The 23,733-nt window shown below is 39.7% G+C and overlaps 1 protein-coding gene across 2 annotated transcripts in view; it reads left to right on the top strand.

The window, feature by feature from the left end:
- The window catches only part of MYOM1 (myomesin 1), a 69,146-nt gene that overhangs the window by 28,941 nt on the left and 16,472 nt on the right, over positions 1-23,733 (top strand). The window contains exons 11-24 of one of the 2 annotated variants that reach the window (XM_050891239.1): positions 433-632; positions 2,269-2,325; positions 2,679-2,803; positions 4,351-4,534; positions 5,533-5,707; positions 7,991-8,112; positions 9,044-9,373; positions 10,951-11,147; positions 11,912-12,038; positions 12,785-12,969; positions 14,022-14,136; positions 19,010-19,166; positions 20,085-20,191; positions 20,313-20,357. In XM_050891239.1, coding sequence (XP_050747196.1) covers positions 433-632; positions 2,269-2,325; positions 2,679-2,803; positions 4,351-4,534; positions 5,533-5,707; positions 7,991-8,112; positions 9,044-9,373; positions 10,951-11,147; positions 11,912-12,038; positions 12,785-12,969; positions 14,022-14,136; positions 19,010-19,166; positions 20,085-20,191; positions 20,313-20,357 — 2,126 coding nt within the window. The remainder of the gene's footprint in view (positions 1-432; positions 633-2,268; positions 2,326-2,678; positions 2,804-4,350; positions 4,535-5,532; positions 5,708-7,990; positions 8,113-9,043; positions 9,374-10,950; positions 11,148-11,911; positions 12,039-12,784; positions 12,970-14,021; positions 14,137-19,009; positions 19,167-20,084; positions 20,192-20,312; positions 20,358-23,733) is intronic. The other variant, XM_050891241.1, reaches the window with a different exon arrangement.

Raw genomic sequence — 23,733 nt, 5'->3', positions numbered from 1 at the left:
GTCTCCACGCCCCACGAAGCCCATCATTTTGTAGGATGTACAGTGGAGCACTGTGCTGAAAGATGAACTAGTCGCCTTCTGGCAACTGCAAAAGATACATCTATTTCATGTCCCTTCAAGTATGCTAAAGCTGACGCTCCCTAAGCATACTTTGGAGGGTTTAAACAGTGAATTGAGTTCTGCTCATGTCCCTTCCTCAGTTCAGGAAAGAAGGGTGCAGCTGTGAGGGATTTAGTACATGCCCAGATGGTACGTCAGCCCTGACCCCTTGGTGCAGCTGCTTTGATGTCACCAGTATATAACGCTGCTGAGGAAACTGGTATGGACCAGCCAACGAACACGAACGGATGGTGAAGCTGTAAAGGGGGGGTGGGTGCCCCGAGTTTGCATTTTTCCCTTCCCAGCACTGCTCTTGCTGTTTGTATTTTTCAGGTGTGAGGTTGGCACCACTCACTGGACCCAGTGCAATGAGACTCCCGTGAAGTTTGCTCGTTTTCCTGTCACTGGTCTGATTGAAGGCCGTTCCTACATCTTCCGAGTCCGAGCTGTGAACAAAGCTGGCATCAGCCTACCATCCCGGGTGTCAGAGCCCGTGGCTGCTCTGGATCCTGCTGACAGAGCCAGGCTTAAAAGTAAGATGTGCTTTTTGCAGGTTGCCTGGGAGGTTTAAGAAGTCACAACTCATTAAAAAAAAAAAAAAAGTATGACTATCATCTACTCATAAGCCTTCAAAATCCCACTAGAGGGAGCAATGCAAAACCAAAATATTCTTTGGAGACAGATTTGCCAAGAAGAAATCATCTCAGTGCTCTTTGCACAAAGTGCTCGATCTGCTGAAATGGCTGGCTGCGGTGCTATGCTCCAAACTTGCAGGAAGGGGGGAAAAGGCACAGGAGAGCTAACTGCCTGAAGAGACTCACTTTTGTTCAGCCAACAAAACAGCTGAACAGATCCTGTGAATAGTCTCTCTCTGAGCCACAGACAAGGGTGGCTGATTCTGTGCTCATGTGATTGATCAAAGTCTTGCAATAACATCAGCACAATACCAGGGTAGCCCAACAGATCCCAAGCTGTCTGCTTTAAAGTTAACATTTAACAAGTCAAGGGTATTTTTCCTGTGGCCCGGCAATATCCCAGACATTTTGCTTCCAAATCCACCTCTCTACCCATATGCCAAAATCATATGCCTAAAATCCAACAATTTCTACTCGTTTCTGAAGTTTTACTATTTAAAATGGTCCAATGTGAAGGGTTGTTGCATGCAAAGCTACAGACCTCCCACGGTCCCAGCTTGTATGACTTACCGTATATAATGCTGCAAGCTACAGACTGCAGTCAGATGATCAAGGTTCCCATTCAAAATAAAAACAAAAGGCCGGAGGAAGAAGGTTTGGCACTGCCAGGAAGCACAGTGCTCACAGACATGTGAAACCTGAAGTCTGGGGGAGGCCTCTTCTTCTCAATGGGAAGCGTGGAAGCTGTCTCAGGAAATGAAGTTTGGTCTTGGTGGCCTATTCCTGATACATCTCCTCCTCTCATCCCTCATGATCCTCTTTGCTCCCCACCTGCTCCCTCTCTGCTCACATCTCCAAAACAGATCAGCCAACATAAGGTGAAGCACGTGGAGGTGGAGAACAGCATTTGCAAAAATTATCTCTGAAAGTGCATTGACCTGGTTGATAGCTGAATCCATAACTGCAAGAATATGATAACGTGAGAGTACTGAGAGAACCACCCAAATCATATTAAGGGGATAAATTGAGTCAGGCTGAGCTGTTTCTGTTTGTGACTGTGACCCGTGATTTGAAAGCTGGTAATGATGTGAGGAAAGTGGCTAAAAAGAGCCAAAGAGCAGCCTGCAGGAATTTGGCTGTTCCTTTAATGAGTGAGCTGTTAAACCAAATGAATAGAGTATGGAAAATAAAGTTGAAGTTAATTCTCTGAAAATGATGAGCTAAGTGAGCCAAATACCTCTGCTTGTCACCTAGGTGACTTCAGTGACATTTCAGGAAGGAATAGGTGTTTCAGTGGATTAAATTTTCTAGCTATATCGATTGCTGAGCTGCTCTCAATATTCAAGCTGGTAAGCCTACAACTAGCTTGGGTAACTAGCTTGCTACATGAGCAACAGTCACAGCAGTAACCAAAAATGGAGCTCGTGTGAATCTTGCAAATGTTAGTTTTGAACCACAAAAGAGTTGGTTTTCTCGCTATTTCAAAAGTTCCTGAAGTCTCCCATTTCCATGACACCTCTGACATTTGTTTCAGGTCACCCTTCTGCTCCCTGGACTGGACAGATTATTGTCACTGAGGAAGAACCTGCAGGTAAACACAGCCCTTTTGCCTACAAAAGTCTAATGTGAAGCTGGCTGAGTAATTAGGAAAACTCCCAGTGAGTTCAGTGGACTTTTGCACGCACCCAAAGTTCACTGTTCTGAGAGTCACTCGACCTTGAGTAACTCACAACTTGGTTGTCGAGGTGAGGTTTCATTATTCAGGACCTAACAAATAAACATGCTTAGAGTTAAAAGGACTTTTAACTCTATGTTTTAAAAAAGTATAAGGTGCCAAGGTATATTAATACTCCTTCTATATTTTAATTATGGCACTAATTCTGATACAAATATGAAGGAATTAAATCCCAATTCCCTTTCCTATTCTTCTCCCCTGTTCTTCAGAGGGTGTTGTTCCTGGTCCACCTACAGACCTCCAAGTTATTGAAGCCACCAAGAACTATGTTGTGCTTAGCTGGAAACCTCCTGGACAGCGGGGCCATGAGGGTATCATGTACTTTGTGGAAAAGGTAAAATTGGACAAAATCAGAATCATGTTGTGGCAATCTTTTACATTTGTTTTGCCACCTCTTCTGGACTTTTAGTTAACTTTCATTTCCACCTGAGACTTTCAAACTAGGGCCAGGACTAGAACTTCATCAAGATAACTGTTACTGTAGATTAAGATAAAGTAGGAAGAAAAGAAAGACGGGAAATAGGAAAGTAGATGCAGAATGTGTCACACACTGTAATATCCTTTTATGAATTGTGTCATTGACCTACCCTGGAGTAGACAGGCTGACAAACTCCCTCTGTAATGAGAAAGCACAGAGTAAAGTCACATGGTTTTTTATATATATATGATATATATAAAAAATATATATACTTTGATATATATACATATATATATATAAAATAAAATTTGTATAGATGAAGCTTGTCTGGTGGGACAGATTGTTAACATTTTGGATGGAGGCATTCTGCAAGAGTTTCTTGGCATCAGCACTTTCTCCTCCAGCTGCCTTTTCATATTTATCCTCTACATTAACTTTCCATTTGCTTCACCAGCTCAACAAAGATGACAAAATTTCTTTTCTAGAATAGAATCAGTTTTAATTTCAGTGTCCTGCTTTTCTGAGATGTTTTTGCATGGCTGCTAGCCTAGAAAAATCTTCACGCCATCACCCTTTTTACTTGTGTCTCATGGCTCACAAACGTTTTTATTAATGCTTTTCCCTATCAGTCTAGAGGTGTCATCAAGGGAGACATAAATATCTTCCCATTATGTGTTTTTCATCTCTCTTACAAAATCTGGTCTAAATAAATGAGTTTCACTTAGCAACAGACTTAGAGAGGATGAATATATGAATTTTGAGTTGCCATATAAGAAAGCTTTTTAATAACCTATTGCATGCTGAGTACTGAGCACTAATGTCACATAGTCAGATAACGTTCTCCTGAGAATTTGAAATCTCTCAGAAACCAAAACCATTACTTGAAATTATCCTTCATGTAAATCACAGGCAAAAATTAATCACTAATATTAATGGTATAAGTCATCATGGTATGTAGAGCTTCTAGCCACAGAACTAAAAACAATTCACAAATTAATTGCACATGTTAATTTTTTTCTGGAAAAATGAAGGTCAGATCCTGATTAATTCTGGAAGCCACCCCAAAAACATTAAGAGTGACACAAGAGTATCTAGAAGCAATGTGGTAATGTTAGAGTTTCGTTCTTTGGATGATGTTGAATGTCTGCAGAACTTATTTTGAAAGTGGTCCAGAACTGGATGCAGTTAATAATAACATTACTTCCTTGCAGTGGAGAGGAGTTTAGCTTTGCTATATTAAAACCAGTAAGCTTTTATGTACGTTTTCTGGAGTAGGTGGACATCTGGCAGATTCATAAGCTTTGAAATACGCTTATTCTGTGGAAAGGCCCAAAAAAGGAACACAACTCCCTGTTCTCCATAGCAGACATGCATTTGGTGGTCTGGGTAGAAAGTCGTGTTGGGTTAAACACTCAGCTTTCAGACACTTTTGTTCCAAACGTGGTTTCTGGGTTTGACTGCAGTGTGTTGCCGGCACAGAGGACTGGCAAAGGGTGAACACCGAGATCCCTGTGAAGTCTCCTCGCTTTGCAGTTTTTGATTTGGCTGAACGCAAATCCTACTGCTTCCGAGTTCGCTGTTGCAATTCAGCTGGAATTGGTGAACCTTCAGAAGCAACTGAAGCCACTGTAGTGGACGACAAACTCGGTAAGTGTGTGGTCATATGTATTAAATTACCTCCATGGTATCTTCTCAGTTTATGATATAATTGTTTTGTCTGAAGACAGATAGCTACCCAGTAAATAATTCAAGTATGAAAAGTAGTCAGTGATTTATTCCCTTTAGCCAAAATAATTTTGGTTTGGGTTGTTGAACCTTTAATGTATAGTCAAATGACAGATGCAAACCAAGGGAATTAAGCTGCAAATAACGATGCCAATAACTGCAAAGGCTGCAAATAGTGAAAGAAAATGAAAACTCAAGGAAGTACAAAAATGTTTTGTTTTACTTAGAGTCTTTATTGAAAATAAGCCCAGACATCAGCAGAGTTTAACCTTCCTTGTTTGCCAAATTAAACAAAAGTGAAGAATTTAATACTTACATGAATGCAGAGACTATTTCCACTGGAAGAGAAGCCAAGATGTTCACCACAGTAAAGCATCAGTAGCTACACCTACATTAGCAATTTGTTTCCAAACAGCAATGCAGATTTCAATCCAATTCCCAGATTGTCTCTGTTTACTCCATATTGGTTGAATTCTCAGAGCAATTTGATGCACATGAACTACATTCTTTAAGAAGAGTAAAACAGCTCTTCTCGAAAAACACTTTAGATGCATTTTGCTACTTAACAGGGGCATTGGTTTCTGACTTATTCTGTGGGCTGCACAAAATCTTCAACATGCACCTAACACATTTTCCCTTTTAGAAAGCTCCAATTCACATCTCTGGTGCAGATGCTCAGCACAAGGGAATAAACTAAACCTAATTTGAAGGAAATGCCCTGAATCATAGGCACCACCAAAGGCTTGAACCTACTGATCCCGTCCTGTTGTGCCAGATTACTTAATTTAAATCAGAGGAGTTTTTTGATGGTTAAATCTGTATTAGTCGTGCTAATATAACCAAGAATAGAATGTCATCCTTATTTTATTTGTAAATTTTGACTGGCTGGTCACTAATTTATTTCTGTTTCTCTCCCACAGATATTCCCAAAGCTCCTGGCCGTATTATGCCAACTAGGAATACAGATACCTCAGTTGTTGTCACTTGGACAGAGCCCCCAGATGCCAAGGAGCTGGTTGGGTACTACATTGAGTCAAGTGTAGTTGGATCTGGTCGTTGGGAACCATGCAACAACAATCCAGTGAAAGGCACAAGGTAATGGATTTTAAAGCATGGAAATTATGGTCACCATTTTTTGATTTACTGGATGTATGTGCTTTCCAGCCGTTAGTAGTAGTAGAGTTAATAGCTCTGTGGTAGCCAGCAGGCTGGAATCACTCTTGAAGGTGAAGTTCATAAGAAATTATAAAAACATGTTTCAAACTGTGAGTCTTGTCCAAAAGGAATTTATAATCAACCTTATATTAGAAACAACTAGTCAAGGAGGAGGAAACATGGACATTGCTAGTGAAGAAAAGAGAAGCAGCTCACTAGTTCTAGCTATTGTAGAGCCTATCAGTTTGATGAAAAACAGTACAGTGAGGAATGACTGAAGTTACAAATTTGGAAAACTAAACTGCATAATGTTTGGAAGCAAAGTCCTTTGTTTTGGAAGACTGCTGTAAACATTTCTGGACTGTATATCTAGAATGTCAGAAGGTCGTGTGGACTATATCACACTAACAATATTACTTTCTAACTGCTCTTTCACTTGCAATTATCAAGATATTAATGAACACTTAAATATTGGGTATAAATGCACATTTCTTACTGACATGAAGCTCAGTCTCTAGTCAGAAAAAATAATCAAGATTTAAAACTTTGCAAGCTAAATCAGATTTGGTTTTGTTTGAATAAGGATGTAATCTTCAGAGTCTAAAGGAGTAATTGCAGAACTTGATCTCAAGTGGATTGATGTCAATCCAGAAGCAGTCCCAGCTTGTTATGACTGATTATGCTTATTTGTAATTGCTATCCATGACAACCCTTATTACAATAAGTAAAGCTCTGCTAAATACTCTTGGACCAACTTTGTTGTTTAGAAGGGCATTGTAAATGCTCAGTATATCAAAAGTACCTAAAACCCCACTTGCTTGAACACAAGCACAACAATTTCCTTTAAGTATTCTTTTGTGCATTTATATTGAGACAGCTGTATGTGCCAATATTATATACTTTCATGCATACTTCTATGATTTATATTGAGGTTACATCAAGTGTTGGTGACATTTCGTGCTGTTTGCTTATTTTAAAATATGAAACGTGATCTTTATTCACCACAGAAATAAAAATATTGTTCTGAGTTACTATATATTGTAATGTAATGCTTAGGTTCCTATGACTGCATTTTTAGTCAATGTGATATAATGTATGATGCAGTCAGGCACAGGCTGTCTGTTAATTCTTGGCTTTTCTGGTTCAGTCAATCTCAAAGCATTAGCTGTATCCCATAGTTTGCATTATGCAGTATACTTTGATCATTTGAAATTTGTTTTCTGCACACATCCTGGTGAAAGCAAATGATTTGGAAAAGTCTGGTAGAATGGGTAGGGAAAATTCTGCTCTGAAAATTTTGATTCAGGTTTTATTTTTTTCCTCAAAATAAAATTTTGATTTTGAAATACATTTTGTTTTCCACATTATATTTGCTTCATAAATCATTGCATGATGTCAGTGTTGGTAGTGCAAGAGATGACATTATGAAGTAGAACAAAATAAAAGTAACATAAAATAAAATACACTTAAAATACCTGTTGAAAAATAAATGTTGTTTTAAATGAAATGTTTAAATTTCTAAAACACAATTTTTCTGAAATAAATGATTCCTGTGTTGGGAAATTTTGTGTTTTCAGGGTGGACACTAGAGAAAATTTATGAGGGTTTTTATGTGATCATTAGGTAATACAGTAGAAAAACTATTCTAATAAAAAAGTTTGTCTGACTTAGATTATTGTGTCATGTATAGAAGCAAGAAAGTGAAATAAAAAATTGGGGACTGTTTTTTTTAGCTCTTGTACAACGCCCTGTAATTTTTTTAAACACTGCAATTTTTCATTTATGATTGGAAGTGAATTATGGGAATTTGTGCTACAGGTGTCTTTTACTTATGTCATGAAGATATCCCACAAGCAAACATAGACCTTATCTTTGCACATTTTTGCATTGTTTCCATTAGAAAGTATGGATTTTTATATACTAGCAGAAGTAAGGTAGACCCTCTGGTAACACAAAAACTTGTGTAGTCTTAAGAAGAAAGAGGCTTGGTAAATGGTATGTCTAAAGAGACATGGTTTTAGACATTACCTTCGTTGCATGAATGAGGTGCTTAGATACTCATCCTGCATTCTCTGACCTTCATGTAAGTGACTGGAGTCATGGTTTATCCTCAGTTTTCAGAAACCAGAATAAATTCCATGGAAGAAATTATTTCTTTTCCCCCTTAAGATTTTTATTTTCTTCTTAATACTTTCTAAGTATTCCTTTACTGGTTTGTTTTAGATTCATTTGCCATGGGCTCGTCAATGGTGAGAAGTACATTTTCAGAGTCAGAGCTGTTAATGCAGCAGGACTCAGTGAATTTTCACAGGATTCGGAGCCTATAGAAGTGCAAGCAGCCATTGGTAAGCTATTTTCCTATTGCTCTTTTCAATGGTAAATATGGGGGGTTTTAATCAAGTAAAGATGTTTTCAGCAACTATTTGTAACTAATTGTTTTGTTTTACAATGCTGTCCACAAATAATTTATCCATAGATCCTATGGTCTCACAGCCATAGTTTCACAGTCACTGCACTCTTGTAGACTGTTCACCTTCACCATCCAGTCTTCTTCAGGTGTTTCTTGTGAACCACTGTAAGAGAGCACTGCCAAGTTCACTTCATAGGTATCCTGGAAAATGGAATTTCATTCTGATTCCGTAATGTGGTATTTATCACCTCTAATGCACACCATCCTACATAGAGTCAGTTCCTAAGAAATTTGTTACCATACCTAAACCTAATAATCAGTGCAATGTGTCTTTTGTAAACCTTCAATAACCCTGTGTGTTCTCCCTTTGTTGATGAATTATTTCTGTTTGCCACTGCCTGAACTAATCCATAAAGATTAATGAGATCATTGGGCTAGAATAAATTGTATGCCTGCAACATCCTCACTCTCATTTGTATCAAAACTGCATGCCTCACAACCTTAGAGCAGAGAGATGTGGCCCAGGGCAATTCTGTGAGATCATCTTGAAAGGATCAGAAATACGACTTGGAAGATCTAATACTAAAATAATTGTAACAAATGAAGCTTAGTATTAACTTTCCATATTTCTTCTGCTCTGAAAAGTAGACGTTATTAAAAGAGCATTACCTGTGAGCAGGTTGAGAGGTATTTATGCATTTCAAATTTTTGTGAATTCAAGCTTAACATTTTGTGTGTAAAACCTGTGATTTGTCATACTTTGGCTGTATTGTTGACTGTATGCATTTCTTCATTCTGTTGACTAAATGAAGAAAAAAGAATGTATTCTAATTCAAAATGTTTTTGCTGTTTTCTGGCAATTATAGGGGGAGGATTGCTTCATGGTGTGTGTCCTCAACTGAGTGGTAAAGCTGGTGGACTAACAGACCGCACTACCAGCTGGGGGGAAGGCATGCATGAGTCCTCCCAGCCTATCTTTGACATAGATGCTTTGCTAAAATGCAATGCTAAATTTAATAGAGACACACTACCCAGTAGCTCTGACAAACTGGGGAGTACAGGAGACAATAACATAAGAGAAATGGTTAAGGATGCTGTCACATCTGCACCGCAAAAAGTTGCTGCTAAGCAGGCAAGTAAGTCTCGACCCGGGGATCTTTTGACACTGGAAAAAGTGACAAAGAAGAAAGATACAGGTGAGAGTTAATAAAATAGATAGGTTTCACTGCTTTGGTACATCCACTTCAGACGGTTGTAACCTCTGCTCATCTGCGCCACAAGTGAACATGCTCTGCAGTGATGTGTCTTCCATCAGACACATTAATTACATGCTCAACTCTCCATTAAGATCATTATGCATGTAACGGTATCGGAGACAACTTTACAAACTTAGTGGCTACTGAAAGTGAAACATATAAATCCGTTTACTAATTTAATAGCTTGTTTGACTACATATTAATGTATCCAAGATACTGTATTATTTCTAAATCACTTCAGTAATTTGTTAGGAGTCTTGTTACCTAGTCTCTGGGTTATGTACGTATGAAGGAAACAAAATCTGATTATGATGGTAAGCATGAAAATCTGTGTTGTGTGGATCCTGTGTGGATTTATGCCTAAACTACAGTTTAACCTCTGAGATACAGTGCTAATGAACATTGTGTTGTATCTCTGACCGACAGCAATATGTAATGAGGAAAACCTATCAAGTTGAAGGCACACATACAAAATCATGTTATATGTTGTCAACACCTGAACACCCATTGTGCCCAAGAAATGTTGGGCTTGAATTTCATTTAAGTCTTGGTACCTGGCCAGTGAACTGAATTCCTCCCCAGGCCTCTGAAGAGAGACTCAAAAGGCTTGTGCAAAGTGTTGAACAGAAAACAAAGTAGAGACACCTGGGGCTAGCTGACACTGATATAAAACATTAAAGACAAAAGGAAACATATATGATGTAGGATTTCCATCAAAAGTAGGACTTCAAGGTCACAAGTAGGGCTCTTCACTGGTGCATGATATATTGGGTGTGGGCAAGCATTTCCCCACTAGAAAAGGCTTTATAAGAAAATGGGTTGGGATGAAGTTAATGATTTCTGTATTGTTAAAAAAAAATTTAAAAAACAGGATTATGCCACAATTTTTTTAATGTAAGTTCCAGTAACAGACATGTTCCATTTCTGGTCAGTCTACAGTGCCTATGATCACGCTTCCTTCCATTAAGGTAAGATCATGTGATGGGTGCAATGATAAAATTTGCACAGTGTATAAATTTAAGAGAAAAAGAAAAGAATGAACAGATAAAGTTCATTCTCGGAAGGGAAGAATGTGGGCCTATTTAAAAAAAGGAACTACAACGAATATTGTATGTGTGAAAAAGGGTTTGCTTTCAGCAAAAGAAAACAAATCATTGCATCTCCAATTTTTTTACTTTTCCTGCAATGTTAGTTTTAGTTCCTCATTTTTCACAGTTTTAAAGCAAGTCCTATCACTTACATCAGAGCTGCAACTGCAACACATTCTTTCACTATGTATCAGCTTGCTTCTCAAAAAACAAATGATCCTGAAAACTAATTTCTATGCAGTTTGGACTTCTTCATATGGAAGCTTTTATCCTGCATTTCTTATTCCAACTCCAGAAACTTCCCTTGACCACATAAATATTGTCCTAATCAGGAAATGCAGGATGGGAGCCACTTGAATACGGTAATTGAATGCCAGTCTTACTATTGAAATATTACTTCCTACTTATGTATTATTCATGTTGAAACAGCTGCTCCATCTCCACCTTATGACATCATGGTACTTGAGAGTGTTCGTGACTCGATGGTATTAGGATGGAAACAACCTACAGTCACTGGTGGAACTGAAATTACCGGCTACTACGTGAACTATCGTGAAGTGGTTGATGGAGTTCCTGGGAAATGGATGGAGGCCAACATTAAGGCCATTAGTGAGAGGGCATACAGGGTAAGAGGTTAACTTCTGTTATTGCTGTGGGTGCAGACAATATTTCCAAAACAGATCTCAAAGACAGATTGGGATGAATTATGATTCAGTGTACAGATTGCTGTTCAGAGGGTTTTATGTCCATGATGATAAATTTATTCAGCTCTGTTAAACTTCTCTGCAAAATTATTTGTACACTTATCTGTTAGTCTGGCACCATCTGTCATCTGTGAATTCACTACTCTAGACATAGCCTGATTTTTTGTAAGTCAGGCCCTCACAACAAATGGCATTCCTACGGGGCTTGGTGGACGTACCCCAGTGCTTGCTGGTGCTAGAACCAGCTGCGTTTTGTGATCAGTTCTTGACCCAATTTAGAGATAGTGCTAGCTACAACCTCGCTGAGCTGCTTTACAAATGAAAAGCAATGCCAGGACTGAGTTTCACCCCACTGTGAGGACAACTCTTGCCTTAAGTGAACTTGCTCTGTATCACAAGACAGATTAATATGATTGTTGAGCAATACCCTGCTCCCTCCCTGACTACCAAAGTGTCTATCAATAGGAAAAGGGGTTTACAATTTGAGCGTGCTAAGACCACTCATGTGTGCTCCACCACTGATTAGAGGAAAAGCCAAGATAGTTATCACCTTATGTATGATGTCAATAATGCTTTCATCTCTTCAGGCACTTAAAAGCATGCTCATGTGTTCAATAATTGTCATAGTGACTTTCTTCTAAAGCCTTAATCCAAAGTTAATAAGTACCACCTTATTGATTCGGCAGATTCAAAACCTGAAGGAAAACATGGTGTACCAGTTCCAGGTGGCCGCTGCTAACCTGGCTGGGGTTGGGACACCCTCCCTACCCAGCCAGCCCTTCAAATGTGAAGAATGGACCATTGCTGTACCTGGTAGGATCCTGAGTGGGAGGTGGAGGTTACTCACAGCCCAAGTGTGCTCTGTGACCGATTAGCTAAGTTCTCAATGCCTTCAGTTTCCAGGGGAGTCAACGGGCACCGAAGTTCATACCTAGGCTTGAATCTCCATCACTTTAATTTAGTACAATTACAAGGATGCATTAAACAATCCCTATTTAATCAGCATTTTACAAGCAGCTTGTATTTTCTTTATCTTTCCTGCTTGGTTCCTGTACTGTGTCTGCCACTTTGCTTCCTAGTTTAAATGGTAGACATAAATACCTGTCTAAGGTACAAGGCAGAGAAGAACGAGGTCCTGTAATCCTTGTCGAAATGTATCACTTCAAGGGCAGATCACTGGCCTTTTAACACTCGTTGAAATGAATGAAAACAACCTCCATTGACTTCAGTGGACTTTAGAGCAGTCCTTGAAGCAGCACATTAGCTTAATAATTAACTTATTTCCCTGAGTTTGGAGATTATTTGTCATTTTTGTTTGTTCGTGAATATTTGATCAAGATACAAATCTCAACATATTGGATTGTTTTTTGGGCTAGTCTTTTTAATAGGCATGGGTTGTATTTATATCAGATCTAGATATGATACAGAGGAGCTGCACGTGTTATGTCAGCTCTGGGTGTACAACATGGTGTCTGGTTTTGGTTTCTGAAATCTTATGCATTAGCCCCTTTGGGATTTATTTTGATACCACAACTCCAACTTTTACTCTTACCTTTCAGGGCCACCCCATGATGTCACATGCACAGAAGTTAGGAAGGACTCTTTGGTTTTACTGTGGAAGGAACCAGTTTATACTGGTCGTAGTCCCATAGCTGGTTATTATGTTGATATGAAGGAAACTGAAGCAAAGGAGGAACACTGGAGAAGTGTCAATAAGAAGCCACTTCAAAAGAAATTCTTGAAGGTAAATAGCTTAAGATTCAAATACTGATATAACAGTATAACCTTGAGGAAGTCAGCCTTCGATAGCATCATCCTGTGCTGATCACGGTTCCATTTAATGAAATACTTAGTAGGCTATGTTGTGCCAAGGATACACACATGTAATACCTGTATAGTCAGACAAGACAGTAACTTAGAAGACAATCTGGTATGACAAGCCTAAAAATAAAAGAAAGCACTGCTAAAACCAAATACCATTCTTGTAACACAGGAGGCATCCCTAGCATTTTCTGGCTCAAAGGGCAAGATAGATACCACTACACAAAAAACCGATGGCACAAAATCAGATGTTGTGATAATGTGGCAAGTGATTCTTTCTAACACAAAGTACCCTCTCCTCACATTTCAGAGGAGTTAAACCCAAGCTTTTTGCACTATTATGCTACATCGTTTTGTGGAATGACTTCTAAATAAGGGATCAGCAGTATCTCAGTTCTAGAGATACATCTGAAGTATGTTTGCTATTTGTATGCTTTTCAGAATATTTGAAAGACAACTCACTTTAAAGTGTGATCCTTTCATATAGGTTTTAAAGGAGTATTCACAGGTGTTATAATGTCAGTATGATTCCTCAAGTCACTACAATTAAATCTGTACAATTAAATGCCCTCCTGTTTCTAAATAGGTGTGGCTGGCACTTATTACCCTCATAATTTCATTTTTAAAAGCCAGAATTTACCTGCAGTAAAAGACTATGATGTTTCAGAGGTCAATGTACATGGGTTAAAAACATCCCATTCCAATAACAAAGCTCCTTTTGCAAAGAAATCAATGACAGTAATGGTGCTGTCTAAATGTTAGCTATGCATACAAGGAAGGAGCAAGCCATACAGATTAGTCATGTCACTCCGGAATTGAAAAAAAAAGAGGAAGAAATATTTTTCAACTGGAAAAGAAGCAAAACAAAAAAAGGAAGGAAATATAATTGTCAAGTATCCAGACTGATCTGTAATAAGCGTGAAATTAAAATCAGTGTTTTGTAACACATCGTGCATGTGTATTTCCTTCCTCCAGATAGGTGGCCTAAAACAAGGTGTGAGCTATGTGTTTCGTGTGCGGGCAACAAACCAGGCTGGTGTTGGGAAACCATCAGATGTCACGGATCCTGTTGTCGCTGAAACACGACCAGGTTTGTTAGAAATACTTCCTCTTTTTCGTCATGTTTAAACAGGTTCCTGTTTGTGCAATGTGTTTACATACAGGCTGCATGCAAACAGTCTGATCCTTCTCAAGTTAAACTTTTTTACTAAGCAGGAAATGAGTTGAGGGTCATATCTTACTTTCTTGCCTGGTATATTTTAAGATCAGAACAGATTTTCTTACCATAACTACAGGTTCAGGAATATAAAAATACAATAAAGTTGTAAGATTTGCATATATCTATAGATAGATGCATAAGCAAAGGACCCACTAAGATCAGCTCAACCAAAAAATGTTACAGATGTAGATTTTGCCCTTCCTATAGTAAACCAGTTGTTTATGCTTTATCGTTCTCCTTTCTTTAATTTACATAACGTGCCTGAGGAAAGGGTAAAAGAAATTACTTTTTTCCCTTGGCCTTTAAAATAAAGGCTTTAAAAACATAATGAAGTCAGTGTGGAGACCACTTTCAGTAGGAATTCAAGTGCAACTCTTTGCTGGAGTCATCCTTGAAGGCTGGCTCCAGCATGTCTATAATGCCAGCAAGAAACACAGGAACCAGTGCAGAGGCAGAATCTCTGTACCTGGAACTTCAGAAAACCCCTGAGTTTTATCTAGCTATACAGGTAACATAGATGACTTTGACAGGAGTCAACACCTTTTTGTCACTAAGTCCCTAACAGAAACACAAGCATGGGCTTGTGGCTTACTCATCTATAGACTATATTAGAAGCAGAGGGTCCTACAAGGTGGAAAAACAAACTCCCAGGTATTTTAAGCAAATCTAGTATAAAGTTAGTATGATGTAAGAAGGTACAGGGGTACAACCCAGCCTGGATCCACCATACACCCCCTTTTCCTCTGACAAGTTCCCTTCCTCCAGCTGCAGACTCTCATGTCTGATCCCACCTGGGAAGGTTTCTAAGAGCCCTAAAAGAAGGGGAGCGAAGGCAGGCAGCGGGCAGGCAGCGGGCAGGCAGAACAGCGCGGGGACCTGGGGCAGCTGGGCACAGGGAGCACGAGTAGCAGTGCAGGGGCACAAGCAAAGGAGGTGACTACCTGGGCAAACAGCTGCCTACCCTGCCTACACAGTCAGGTTGATAGCTGCTCCTGCCTGGAGAAATAGTCAGGGTTTATTTGGGACGGTATTGACTGTGAGGTGTTGAGCAGACATCACCAGCGATCATCAGTTCCCATTCCCACCCCGGCTGCCTCAGGAGCATTTTGCCAGGATCCTTTCCCTGTTTCTGACTCCCAGGTCCATTTTTATATCTCCTCTTCTGGCAGCAGCACTGGCCCAGCTCTCATAAACGCCTGGTCCTTATGACCAGTTAGCTCTCAGTGAGGCTGTAAGTCAAGAAAGTCTGAAAAAGGAGGTCTGAAGCTGGGGGTGTAAAAGAACTGGAAAACTCAGAGTGGGGAGACCAGGGCAACTGCTAGTGAGGCTGGGATGGGAAGAAGGGACTGGAAGGAGTAGATGGTAAGTTGAGAGGGCGCAAGACTGGGATACGAGGACAAAAAAGGATAAGTGTGTGAGTAAGAAGGGCTTGGGGCAGGATCTTTCAAAAATACAGTAGCCATAATTTCAGATCTACAAGCTGCTGAAGCACTAGGGCTATTTCCATCACCTGCAAGTGGAGTAAGGCAAAACTTAGAAACTTATTCCTCAAAACAGCTTATATACAACAACCACTTCTAAAAAGAGAATCAAATCAGTATCAGTATTAGTACTAAACTTTTGGCTTTACTAATCCATTTTCTTTGAGGGTTAATATCCGTCTGTCAGACTTTTGATAAAAATTTGTTATGATAACAATCTTCAAGTGTACTAAATAAAGAATTGGTCATGCCATTACAATTCAAAAAAAATATGAACGTAAATGCTTGTGAAGATGATCGTTATGACCAAAAAAATTTGTACAGCGTTTTTAATGTTCACTCAAATGAGGCGCATGCCCTACTGGAAATATGAACTTGAGCAGAATATTCGGTTTACAGAACTCACCGTTAGAGAAGGAGGTACATCTCAGCATCATGGCCTTTTTGCAAGCGAGACTTGAGTTCATAGGTGTAATGTCTGAGGGATCACAGGGAAGTCAGGGTTTGGCCCAGTGAAATCTCAGGGAAGCTGAAAATGATTTACTTGTACAAATCTGGTTGACCCATATTTTGAGCTGAGATCTGCAGATAATGGCATCCACCAAACTAAGCTTCTTAAAAGTGTTAAGAAAGGACAAAAGGCTCATTAAAAAAATTATTTCAGAAAGCAGTCTCTTGAGCAGGCTTCCACCTTTCTCACTCAAACCACACAAATCTCAAGAACAATCATACAATTTTTTAAAATTACCACAAATCTTTTGGTCTTGACCAATGAATGCTGCCTTTATTAACGTCTTGGATGGAGACAAAGTATTGTCAGGTGTCTCTAAACAATTCCTGCTGGTATGTTGCTTTTGGCAAACATATAAAATTGCCAGACAACTGAGCTTTCTAACCAAAGAATGTAAATAAATAATATCCTGAATGAAAATATTTGCTTTAATACAAGAGGCATCAATTTTATCGGGTGACGTGTAAATATAATGATGCGATACTTTCCATCCACCTTCTCTTGTTTGAAAACCACATTTAATTTTTACAGTTATCTTTTAAAATTAAAAGAAAAATCCACCCACATAAACAAATACCAAATCAGGCTACTTTTGAGCTGTAACTTTGTCTTTAGACAAAAGCACTTCAGTGTGTGGGGATCTTGCAGGAACCAGGGGAAATCCAAGAGCAGACTGTAACTCTTCCCCATTGCTCCCCTTAGTCCTTGTGCATCTTGGTACAAAGCAAATTAGATTCTGATCCTGCATCAGTCACTTGAGAAGGGCTTGAACCTCAGAAATGAATGAAACCCTGTCCCATTCATCTTTTCTGACTAGCTATATTCAAGATGATGCCATTGACTCTAGTGTTTTGAAGCTGTCTGCTTTATCTTCATGTTATTGCTTCCTTTCAATGCAATAAAACGCTCAGATAAATGGAGATTTGATATGTCATCTAAGTATTTTATTTCTTATGATGACTTTAAGAGAAGCTCCAGATGATATGTTGAAACCACGAACCTATCTAGAGGAGGGAAATTAAGACTGCTACTACTATGGCAGCATCTTTGGTTCCACTTTGCAGGACAGGCAGAGACCTCTGGTCAGTAATTTTAAAAAGATTATTTTTTTTTTACTTATATAAATATTAGAGGAAAACACCATCATCACTTCTGGAAATAAATGCTAGGCATTGTTATCATAATGAGAATACTTTAAAACAAATATAAAAGATTCTGTCCTTCAAATGGACCTTCTGGCTGTAATTCTTTGCACATAAGCAGCCATCAAAAGATTCACATGCTAATGATCTACAGGAAACTAAACACTAATGAAATGACAGGTGATGAATTTGCATGTAATAAATTAAATTATAAAAAAATTTGCAAATATGCTGCTGCCTAGTAAAATATTTGTAGACCTTAGACTTCATTTATCATATATTGGTACTTAACATGCTTCATTACTGCAAGGGCTGGTAAATAACAGTACCAAAATGGGAATATTAACCTCATCTTTCATTAAATGGTTATGGCAAATTATAAAGACTAAGCGAGCTGCATGTACACAAATTGTCATTACAGGAGCTACTCACAGTGCTGGAGAGGACGTGTACAGTATTAGGATGATGAAACACAGAAATCTCCTTGTATGCTTGAGGCTCATTAAGAATTATGCTGAAAATAAAGCATTTAATCTCAATGTCAGGAATAAGGCTCTTGTCTTTAAGGTACAATACTTTGTGGAGAAAGCGTGTCATTAGCATTCTGGGCAGCCCGGAGTTGTCTTGAGCTAACTAATATAACACGAGTGCCCTATTCAGATGCAAGATCCAGCTCAGAGCTGTTCAGAAAAGGAGGCTGGATGTTCTCCAGCACCTCTCAGTGCACACGGTCTCCCTGACATTCTCAGACAAGTTGTTGAAATGAAAGTTAATGCCACAGACGACGAGCTCGCCGAGCCGCCTGAATCCCAGATGAAATTCCCTCAGCTTCACTGGGGTGTGAGGGGGCAGGATAGAGGCACCTTTGGGTTTCTGATCTGGGATTCACCCCCAAGGCCTTTTAAAGGACAAACTGGGTCACCTTATCCAGCTCAAGGACTGTAGGTACTGGCAAAACAGGGTGGGTGACTTAAGCAGCTAATTGCAAATATTCACTCCCTTTGTGGGCTCAGGATTAATGCTGCAGACGGCGGCAGGGCCGGATGCCAAGCACAGCAATTAAACCAACCTCCCGGACTGAAGCCAGTGTCACTGAAAATGTGCCTCAGTTGCACAAGTGTGCACTGCTGGGGCAACTCAATTGTCTCCTCTTCTTCCTCCTGCACCTCTTCAAACACCCACATTTGCACACGGTATTCCCTTTAGAGCTCTTATCTTATTAGGGAATAAGAAATTCATGCTGCGTAATGAAAGCTCTGAATACCCCTTACCGTGGAAAATATTGCTATTTAATATTTCAAACATTTAGTGGATTTAGAGGCTTGCTTTCGCCCCCCCCTTCAGGTTTTTCCAGAGCAAATATCATAACTGTCATGTGTGCTTAGAGTTGCTCAAATAAATCAGTTGATATATGATGCTCTTTAATCTGTGGATTAGAATAAGAACTGTTCTTGTGAATCAAAGACCAAGGATGCCAATGTTTGCAGCAATTTATGTGCCAATTGAGAAAATGGCAAGGATCTGCTTAATCCACCCTATGAATGATATCTATATAAATTTGTTTGCTGGCTTCTCTGAGAAAGTGGAATTGCCTTGTTCTGCTCTTTCAGGAACCAAGGAAGTGGTGGTTGATGTAGATGACAATGGAGTCATTTCCTTGAACTTTGAGTGTGATCAGATGTCTCCAAACTCTAAGTTTGTTTGGTCCAAGGATTATGAACCAATTGAGGATGACTCTCGACTGAACATCGATACCAAAGGCGGAAAGTAAGAACCCTCGGGAGTAGCAATAGTCTTGTGTTTGAGAGATCTAGACTGGTCACAGAAATCCATCCTTTTGGATGTATGACCTCAGTAAGAGTTACATCTGCCTCTGTTACTGGAAGGCTACTTCATGAGTATGCTGTTCTCCAGCAAGTCCATACACAGACCATATGGAAACTGTAGCTCGCACAGAATGAGTCAGACCTCCTGTTTAGGCAATTTAGTTATGTTTAGGCATAGGGAGAGAAAATCTGTGCTCTGTCATCTTATAACCTGTCAATCAAGGCAAATTATTATTATTCCTATTGTTATTATTTTAAATCTCCAAAGGATAAAATTACCTGGCTGCTTGCAAAATACTTTTGCCATGTAACACTGTTGCAATCTTTGGAGGTGCTGGAGTAAGCAGGACTCTCTTCTGATGGCATCACCACGGCCTGATTTGGTAACTTCTATAATGCTCTACAAGCTTACTCTGTTTCTTCAGGCTTTTAACACAGAGGAAGAAATGGCAAATGCACAGGTTCAGCCTATGAAGTGCGTGTGTGCTCTTCTAGTTATAGAAACCACACAGAAAGAAACGGTGGCTCACCACACTCATATGAAAATTGAATCAGCCTGTACTTACAGTATCCTTCCACGCTCATCATAGAGTTGACAACGTTTTTAAGCATGCTTCAGCTAGGTTAAACTAGCCATCTCCAGTGCTTTTGGCACTATCTGAGAGTTGTGCCATCTCCATTTGTACCACACATGGTAGGACTTACCCTGGTTTATACTGGCCAGAGCCCTGCATTTGCCTGTTCAGTCAGAGCAAAAGCTAACACAAGACAATTTTTATCTGGTGTTATAGACATAAAAGAGGGGTTTGGTTCAGACTGATCTCATCTTTTTATCAAAATGCTTTTTTTTTCCCTAAAGGTCAAAAGCTACCTTTAAGGATCTTGGAGAAGATGATTTGGGAATTTACTCTTGTGTTGTTACAGACACCGATGGAGTTTCATCAAGCCACACAATTGATGAGGAAGGTAGACACAATGTCTATTAAGCATGCCTGTTTTGCTTTCACATCTGTTTTTCCCTGCTGCTGTGTCTCTCAGATCCATAAGGCATGCACACATTGTATTATTTCTTTTATGTCTTTTGCAGAAATGAAACGCCTGCTTGCTCTGAGCCACGAACGCAAATTCCCAAGTAAGTGAATCAAACATGTCTGTAGGGGAGAGTTTTGCATGCAGTGGGGTATCACAAAGCTCCTGCCACCATCAGGTAGGGAAGTCACTATAGTAATTTCAAGTGAAAGTGGTTTTGAATTGAAAATCTAAGATTCCTTTATTTTTTTCTCTTTCTTTCAGTACATTTGTGTATTACTGATATTCTTCCCAATCTGTTGCAAGGCTAGTGGTCTAGGCATATAATAAGTCTATATAACAGTTGGAAAATAAGTATCCCATTAGCTTTGTTTCTTCTGCAGAATAGCCTTTTATACTTACTTAGCATACCTAACCTGATTTGAAAATGAGGATTTGAAAAATTCTCTAACTTTACTCCAATTGAGTTAACATAAGTTAAACTTAAGGTTAACAAAGCAGGCAACTGTAGTAAATTCAGCTGTAATGATCTATATATACAGAATTTTCCTGCTGAAATTCATTCCCTCCCTCTTTCCTGTAACACTTGACAATATGAACATCCTTCCGGCTGCTTGGGATTGTATTTTTGTCAACTCCACAGACCTCCCATACCTTTGTGATATCCTGGTAGTAGCACAACTTGGTTATTTTCATTGGAATGTAACTTGAATAATTGGGGGGAAAAAAAAATTGGATTGTATAATGAATCCTATTATACACAACGAGACGAGACCTAAACCTGGTCTCAACTTCTCCCACTACATTCTCTTCTTTTTCATTCCAGGCACTAAAACTCTTGCCTATGTTTTAACATCTTCAGCTTTCTGCATGCACTGCTGGCACCTCTGCCAACTCAGCCCACATCACGCCTCTCAGCCCAGTCAAAATTTGGCTGCAGAAATGGCCTGTCTTTTTGCCCATATCATCTCTCTTCCTCATCTCCTTCTGTGTCTTTTCCATATCAGCTCTACTCTTCTCAACATATTGTATCACCTTTTGACAGCTTAATGACAGCCCAAGCATCCCCTTGTTTACTCCTGCTCCTCCCAGTTCTTTCCTCCTAATTATATCTTCATGCTGAAAGTTAGTCATCACAAAACCTTACTGTTGTCGCATGTCCTTACGTGCCCCGACCCTTCTCTTCTGAGTGCTCTTCCACACTCTGTGTTCATAACTAATATCACAAAATAAGCTCCTCAGGACACAGATTGTGTCTTCTTTTTTGCATTGTGTTACTTAACAGTACACTTCTAGTTGTGCATGAGCTTCCAGGAGGCACAGGCAAAAAGGGAGATCACTACAGAACGTATCCTTAAGGAGGAAACTGTCTTACTTGCTTTGGCCACTCTAGGCCCTGTGGACACTCAAAAAAAAAAAATTATAAAGAGAGGTTGAGATTCATCTGGCTATGCCTATGAGGCTAGAAAAATAATAATGAGGTCCTATGGATCAACATGAAACCTTAGTCATATCTCCAGATAATCTGTTGAGGATTACCCAAATTCTTAAAAAAAAAATATAGTTGCTAGGCATTTCTGATTCAACATGAGCTCTTGCATGTGGCTTTGTTTGTACTTCTGAACTGCATTTAATTGTACCTTCTGCTTAGAAACATCTGCAGCCAGTAACTCCATGGGAAAATGGGTTGCTTGAATAATGCAGCCTTACAGAACGCAACTACACATGGGCACGATAGTGTATTTGTGCCAGGTAAAAATAAATTGTTCCAACTCTTCAATTTAGCAACTTCCCGAGGACTCCCTGTCAAGTGCTCGTGGTAATTTGTGATGCTATACAAATAGGATGTAAAACCTTGTAAGCACAATGGCTGGAAAATGCCTAAAGTAGCTGTCAGCTGGTGCTTATGGAAATATTTTAAAATAATACTTTTGCTCGTGAAAGACTGTAACACAGATTCGTCCAGTCCCTTTGGGCTGAGAAGTGAACGGCCTTTTCCCAAAAAAGAATCCTTTTGCATCCTTCCAGCCCATTATTTAACAGCTTCTGAGATACTTTCCTCTCTTCCATGTTAGACTAAGATATTCATAGTTAATTACATGCAAATCAAGTGGGGGTTTAAAATTGCCATAAAGCTGACAGTGAGACAAAAGCAGTGCAGCCTGATGTCTATTCACACCCTCTCCCTCTTGCTTCCACTGGCTCCTGTAGCATTTCAGTTGCTTTGTTTTGAGAAATTATGCAAGACCTGGGATTCCTTCTGTTTCTTACAAGCAAAGTGATGTGCTGGGGGAGGAAGCTTCACGCAGACCATTTGCACTGCTGGGGCACACTCCTATGGGGTTGTTCTTTGCCCTGCCTCCTCATGGTAATGCAGTCCCTCCAGGCTCCAGGTTTTCCTCTCTCTGATTAAGCCTGTGTCTTCTTCATAATACTCTTTTTTTCCTATGACTGTTGCCTCACCTCCTAGAAGCCTTATTTTCACCAGAGACAGGTCCTGTGCCACTCAGGCACCAAAGGCATACGGGGGGTGTGGGAGGGCATAGGTGCAGGGAAGGCATGAGCGTGGGAAAGGAAGACGCGGGGGGTCCTCACCCCCTAACTTTGTTTGGCAGTGGGGTGGGATGGCAGCTCTGCTCCAGAAGGCACCCCAGTCGTTTAGGACAGTGCAAATAGAAAGGTGAGAGAAATTAGCCACTACCTCAGTCCCAGTTCTCTCCTGCTGTAGCTGGGCCTTTGTGTACACAGAGCTAAAGAAACAACCCTGCCCTGGGATTTGTCTGGGAGGAGGTGCATCTTTACATTATCATCAGACTATATCATCAAGCATTTTGCAGTGTGTTTGTGCACTGTCCTCAGCTGTTCCATGTTACACCCTAGCAATGCAGACTACACTGCTGTGAAAGCGGAGGTTAGGGGAGAGTTCACATACAGCATACGTACTCCCCAGAGTATGATTTTTGTCAAGAATCTGAGCATCCACTAAGACAGCTAAAAATTATGGAAGCCAATAAAATGAGCAATATGCCCCAATATCAGAGTCTAAATGCTCATGTTTAATGTTGCTGATTAAGATATCTTAGCAAAAAGTTAAAGTGAAAGCACGCTGAGGACTTTTACTAACAAGGAAAAATGGAAAAAAAAAAAAGACTAATATTACCTACGGTATAGTACCCTTTACCTTATTTTTTTTCCTGCTAACACAAGGAATTCATCTACATGTGGGTCATGTCCATTATTCATAGGTAAACAAAATGTACCAGGGAGATGGAGGGTGTGTTGTGATACTTGGTGAATTCTGAAGATGGAGGTTCCTCTCAGGAAAGGATCAGAGGGCTTACAAATATCTCCCAACCTGCAGCTCAGCAGCTGACTTTCTGATCTGGCTTTGTGCTTGGGGGTTTTTTTGTGGTTTTTTCCGCTGAGTCAGTTCACTGTCTTACAGTAATATTGTTAGGCAACTCATCGAACATGGGTCT

This window comes from Gymnogyps californianus, chromosome 2 (assembly GCF_018139145.2).
Source record: "Gymnogyps californianus isolate 813 chromosome 2, ASM1813914v2, whole genome shotgun sequence".
NCBI lineage: Eukaryota > Metazoa > Chordata > Aves > Accipitriformes > Cathartidae > Gymnogyps > Gymnogyps californianus.
The sequence above is the reverse complement of the archived record's forward strand: the minus strand, read 5'-3'. Positions and strand labels throughout refer to the sequence as shown.